At 57.7% G+C, this 5,931-nt stretch overlaps 1 protein-coding gene across 1 annotated transcript in view; it reads right to left on the bottom strand.

The window, feature by feature from the left end:
- Window positions 1–4,161, bottom strand: part of REN (renin) — an 8,467-nt gene extending 4,306 nt beyond the window's left edge. The window contains exon 1 of the mRNA XM_009327445.1: window positions 4,141–4,161. Coding sequence (XP_009325720.1) covers window positions 4,141–4,161 — 21 coding nt within the window. The remainder of the gene's footprint in view (window positions 1–4,140) is intronic.
- Window positions 4,162–5,931: the final 1,770 nt, after the last annotated feature.

Here is a 5,931-nt window from a genome sequence, read left to right as displayed (position 1 = left end):
ACCCAGGGCAGGGACCCCACGGGGGCTGGCTGCCGCAGGAGGCATCCACCGACACCAAGCAGCCACCCACGGGCTCAGCCCAGCCCCGCGCTCGACTCATTTGCTTTGCAGGTGAAACGCTTTGTCTTGGCCTCCTTGGTTATTTGGGAGACAGGGGTGCTGCTGAGCCACGCGGTGCTCGAGGGGAGAGAGGAAGAGGAGCAAGGAAGAGCAGGTGTGCTAGCGCAGAACAGAAAAGGAGGTGGAAGGGGGTTTCCCAGCACGGCTAAAGCAGGTGCCGCGGGAGGAGAGTCCGTTGGTCCCAAGCACCCAAAACCAAGGGGAGACAGCAAGACCCACAACATTGTGGGCCACCTGCAACACGCACGCCTGCTACCTCTGCAAAGCCTGGGCTGGCGAGGGGAAGAAGCTGGCGCCCCAGGTCACAGCCAAGACCACGAGATACTGCTGCACCCTCCTGCTGCGTCCTGCCGGCATCGCGCTCTCCCAGGGCAGCCGCCTCCTTTGCCAGCAGCTTCGTTGCGTCCCAAAGGGGAGGATGCTTTTATAGCCTGGGTTTCTGCATCAGTGTGGGTCTCTCCTCCCCGCCGGCCGGGGCAGGGCTGGGGATCCTGCAGGCAGCACTGTGGGCAGGTAGCTAAATGCTGACCGTGACGGCCCCTGCGGAGGGTGGCACAGCCGGGAGAGCCCTGTGCCCGGTGGCAGGTGGGCACAACTGACAAATGTGGCTGGCAAGGGGAGCTGTGAATAGCTGGGAGCCATGAACCCACGCTCCCTGCGGTTAATAGCATTGCTACGTGTCAGCACCTGGCCATCGCTAACACGGCGCGTGCAGGGCACGGGCCAAATGCCTGCTGGTGTCAGTCAGGAGAGCTGGTGGGTGATGCTGACGCAGGTAGTGGTGGCTCAGGTCTAGACGGCAGTCTGGCCAAGGAGATGCCCCTGAGCTCCATGCTGCAGAGGAACAGGTTTTTCCCCAAAGGTCTGGGGGTGGGAACAGCAAAGGGCACTCAGCCACAGCCCCCTCGGCCACGCAGACACCAACTGCAAACCTACCAGGCCCCACTGCCCTTCTGGGGGCTGCTCTGAGCACAGAGAGGGGGGAAAAGCCCCCCCAGGTCTATTAAACCAGTGAGGGAGCAGAGCCTTAATACAGAGCCTGGGACAGAGAACAGCTAAACTCATTGCAGTTGTTGCATATGATATTAGATCAAGGTACAAGTGTCCACAGGCCGGCCAGGCACACCACGGTCGGGAGGAGCGGTCTGTTCTCCATCTTGTACAAGCAGGGTGCAGAGGAGCCCAGCGTGGCTCTGGGTGCCCGAGCTGCTGTGCCCAGCCCTGCCCTGTGTTTTGGAAGGGAGATGCTGCTCAAAATCCTCAGCGTGGGCTGCAGGGAACTCCTTCGTACAAGGTGCATCGCTGGCCCCCAGCTCGCACATGGCTGTGTTTCCCCAAGCAGTGCCCAGCCCAGGGTGGTGGGTGCTGGATCAGGCCCCGTGGCTCCCAGCCCAGCGCTTGACCTCAGGGAACCTCGGTGGGAAATGACTGCAAAGGCAATAAAAATGTTCTTGGGAGAAACCTGATGACACGCTTGTCCCCGCCTCGAAACCCCCAGCTATGCAATCACGCCAGTGCGCTCCTGTTGCGCATGGGATTTGTTTAGGGAACTGCTGTCACCCTTGTCCAGGGGACACCGGTGCTGGGGGGGGCGAGGAGGACACCCCACAAGCTACAGGCAGCTCCCCTCCAAAACTGGGGCTTTAACGCTTCCTTCCCCTGTGGGATTTTGGCTGCGGTGCTTGGAGCCAGGGGAAGGCTGACCTTGGCGGGCACCAAGGCTCTGTCCTGTGGGTCACAGCCCCGCTCCCCCCGGCCCTGACGTCTTTTCCCACGCTGAGCCCCGGCGCTGCGTCACTCAGGGGAGCCTCGTGCCCCGCGCAGGTTGCAGCGAGGCGCAGAGGTCAGGAGGCAGCGGCCCAGCCCAGGAGCCGCAGCGACGTGAGAGAGAGCCTGGCGGGGAGCCACGGGACATAAATCCCCTTCCCGGGCATCCCGCAGGCTCTGCCCGCTTTGCCGAGCCCCGTTTCCCAAAGGAGAGGCCGGAGCTGCAGCGTGACTTCAAAGGAAAGGGGCCACGTCAGCCAGGGGAAGATGGTCCCAGGATGTGGGGCCGTGGGGCTCCGGCATTTCCATCTCCCCTTTGACCCATGGCCAGGGGGAGGCACGTCTGCAGGAGCCCCGAGGAGCGTTAGATGCTCTGGGCATGGCTTTCCCCTGGGAGGAACAGATGGGTTCCTCTCTTTGGGGGGCAGCCAGAGCGGGATGCAGCTGGGAATGGTGGAGGGCTGCGGGGAAAAGGGAGCACCAGCCCGCTCCAGTCCTGGAGGAAAACAGCCATTCCCTGCCAAGGGTACAGTACCACAACCCCTTTGGAAGGGAAAACAAGGCATAAACAGGCAAAACCAACTTACCCAAGCCCGTCAGAGAACTGAGGGCTGTTGCCTTGCAGCGGCCAGTGCTAGCCCTGAGGCTGACCTGCCTCGCTGGCAGCACCAGGGCTCGAGGACACCCCTCAGCACAGGGCACCTTCCCCCACGCAAGGAAAATCCCTGCAAGGCATTTTCCAGTCACCTCCACCAGCAGCAAGCAGGGATGAGCAGCTGGTGCATGGGAGCAGCGATGGAAAGCCCTGACGCTGGGCTTTAAATAACCTGCAAAGGGTGCATTTGTGCACAGGGTTATAGGAATCAGGGCAGGGGGAAGGAACATCACTCCTCCGGCTCGAAGGGCTGGAGCAGGAGCCATGGCGAGGGCCAGGCTCTGCAGGGCAGCACGGGAAGGACATCCACAGGGACATCAGCCAGTTCTGAGACTGCACTGATTTTATTCCCGGCCCTTCAGGAGACCCAGACCTGCAGGGAAGATGCTTAACTCTTCCCACGCAGCCTCGAAGCATCAGGCAGTTCTAACCAAAGCATCACTTAACCTGAATTTGCAACAACTGAGGGTAACGGGCTGTCAGGCAAGGCTGCGATCTCCCCACTTGATTCATGCACTGCTGTGGGAAACCTGCTGCAGTTTGCTGCAAAGGGCTGGGGTTTCGTACAATTATGTATCCTATAAAGAGCAGCTCATCTGGAAATAACTTAAGAGCATTCCCCTGCTATTTCCCCGCCTGCTTTCCAGGAGTCAAACGATTGAGCTAGAAGTGAATTCAAGGAAAATGCTTTCCTCTGAGAAACAAATGCTTTCCTGCAAGATAAATGTGTTCTTCTCTAGTGTTGGGCTGAACAAGCGCATTTCTTAAAATAAAACTTGAAATATTAAGTACTTCCCTCTCTAAATAGAATTATTAGGAAGTATTACTGAATAGCCTTATTTCTTAAGGGATCTTTTAAAGCAGTAAAAAAAAAGTAGATGCATTTCTGTCCTTCCCACACATTTTACACACTTTTCTAGTTCATGAGTTTGTTGCTAGTAAAAACACACAAGGCTTGTGAGGATTCTTGTTCCGGATGACCAAAAAGCTCAAGCACAAAAGCAACTTTTGGGAAGGACTTAGAGGAGGCTCTGGATGGCATGCACACTGGGGGAATTTGGCCATTGACGTCAGCAGAGCCGGGGCTTCACCCAAAGTGTTTGCTTAAAACCAAAACTGCTCTGGCAGGGCACATTAAAATTGCCATTTACTGAACCAGAGGGAAAACATTCCCCTGCAGTAAGCTGCAGAAACGCAGGCTGGGGAGAGCACCGCTGGCTCCGGCTCGCTGCTGCCTGCTCCATCCCAGAGGCAGCTCACGGCAGTTCCCCGGGTCACTTTGGAGCCTGATGGGAAGCATCCCCCGCTGCCACCCAGGGATGATGCTCCATCCTGGCTTGATTTTCCCAGCAGGGTGAAGCGACGGGGGCACACACCCTGCTTATCCATGCTTGCTGCCTTGGGGATGGGGGTGTTAAACAGGGGGAATCACATTATCCTGCATGTGGTGTCTCTACGACCGCTCCTGCTTCTTCTAGCGAAGCCCTGAAGGTGAAGCTTAACCAGGAAGAGCTGCTCTACAGCCCAAGTTTTCAGCTGGGGTGAAGCAAAGGCAGGGATTGCAGCTAGGCACTAGGGAGGCTGCAGCCCTCGCTTACCTGCGTGATGTCCGAGCCCATGCTTCCTTGCTCATCCCTCCTCCACAAGCAGCTGCCCAGCTCTTGCTCTGCTCCAAACCCCTCCGCTTTATCATCAAAGCTGGCCCTGATACCAGCAGGACTGAACCCACCTCTACCTTCCTCCTGCCTACAGCCAAGCTCATGCTAGGAAGTTGCTAGCTCTTTTTTCCCCCCTCTCGAAAGCCTCCCACTGCAATCTGCATTCAAAGTAAAGGCACCCCCTCAAAACCAGCAGCAAGGGAACAGCTTCCCCTGAGCCAGACCTCCCAGGGATGCAAAGAAACCATACCCAGCCTTAAGGAGGGGGCTGCCCTGATTTATACCTGCTGGGGAGCTCATCCTCTGTAACCCAGGGCTCAACCTGGCTGCTGGGGCTGGGGTTTGGGTGCCCAAATGTGTTACCCCACATCAGCTGAGCTGTCAGAGCAGCTCCCAGCTCTGCTTTCACCTGGTGCAAACCCACTGCAAACCTGGGCACTGGTGCAGTACCTGCTAAGTGCCAACAGGCACTGCCACCAGCTCAATCAGGCTGCACTTCAATCAAGAGGGAACAAGTTTAACTCAAACTCATTAATTATTCTTGCAAGTTAAGAAGGGTATCTGCACAGGGACCAGCTTTGATGTGATTGCCTTGGTTTAATTAAACCCCTGCTTGCACCCAGCTTCCCAAGTGCTCATACAAACCTGGCTCGCATCCATTTAGCTTGTGTCTCTGATCACACAGACCCACTGAGTTATCTAACCAGTTCTCTGGCAGTGCTGGCTGTGCTCCTGGGGAGAGGAGCTTCTGCAGCCCAAACAAAATAGCTCCTTTAAAATCATCTGATGTTAAGCTAGGAGAGCTCCGCACTGTTCTCAGATTCCTGCCTGCCATGAAGGTCTCCCTGCGAGCAGCCAGCCCCTCGCACCAGGGGATGCTCGTCCCCCAGAACATCCAGCAGTGCAGGTCCTGCCTCGAGCAGGGTTTAAAAGCACCTGATGTACCTGGGCCTGAACGGTTCTTGCGGCCAAATCAGCTGCAGAGGGGACGCAGAGGGGACGTGGTGGGTGATGCGACGTGATGGGGCCCCCAGCAGCCGGCCAAAACAGCCACTTTCTGTCCCTACGGAAACAGGCTGGAAAGCAGCAGCTTCCCCTCGCCCTCCCAGAAGGTGTGCTGGGGCCGTGCAGGTGCACAGCAGATGAAAAGGCGCTTTGAATGCCAGTGGATGGGGCCGGATCCCCCTCTGGGGCGTAAGCCGCAGATCTCGGCAGTCTACCCCGCGCCAGCCCCCCCCCCCAGCACCCATGCTGGTGTTGGGGCGGGCACGGGGTGCTGTAGATGTTCCCCTGGCTCAAATCCTGGCAGAGCTATCCTGATGCCCACCACCACCGTGGTTACCACCAGCTCCATCCCGCCAGGCAGCAGCCGGCGGGTCCAGCTCTGCTCCCTCCTGGCCGCATCCCGCAGGAAATAGGTGTAGGGGAAATGCCAGTCCTGGCCCATAATGCTCAGAGATATCAGCACTGTAACCCTGTGGATTTGCTCCAGCCCCCGCTCCCACCCCAGCATCTCTCAATTAATTAATAACCCCAGATGTCATTTGCCTTTTCATGGTCGTTGGATTTGAACGGGGTAATTTACTCTCCTCCGATCAGGTCATGAAATGTTAATGTGGTTTAATGGGTGTTTTCCTAACCTCCCCTGCCCTCTCCTGCGGCTCCCCAGGCTCTGCTCTCCACAGCCCACATCCCTGCGGGACGCGTGGGAAGGCAGCGCCACGGCCACTG

Source organism: Pygoscelis adeliae, unplaced genomic scaffold (assembly GCF_000699105.1).
Source record: "Pygoscelis adeliae isolate BGI_AS28 unplaced genomic scaffold, ASM69910v1 Scaffold197, whole genome shotgun sequence".
NCBI classification, from domain to species: domain Eukaryota; kingdom Metazoa; phylum Chordata; class Aves; order Sphenisciformes; family Spheniscidae; genus Pygoscelis; species Pygoscelis adeliae.
Note: the sequence above shows the minus strand (reverse complement) of the source record. Positions and strands in the feature narration are given on the sequence as shown.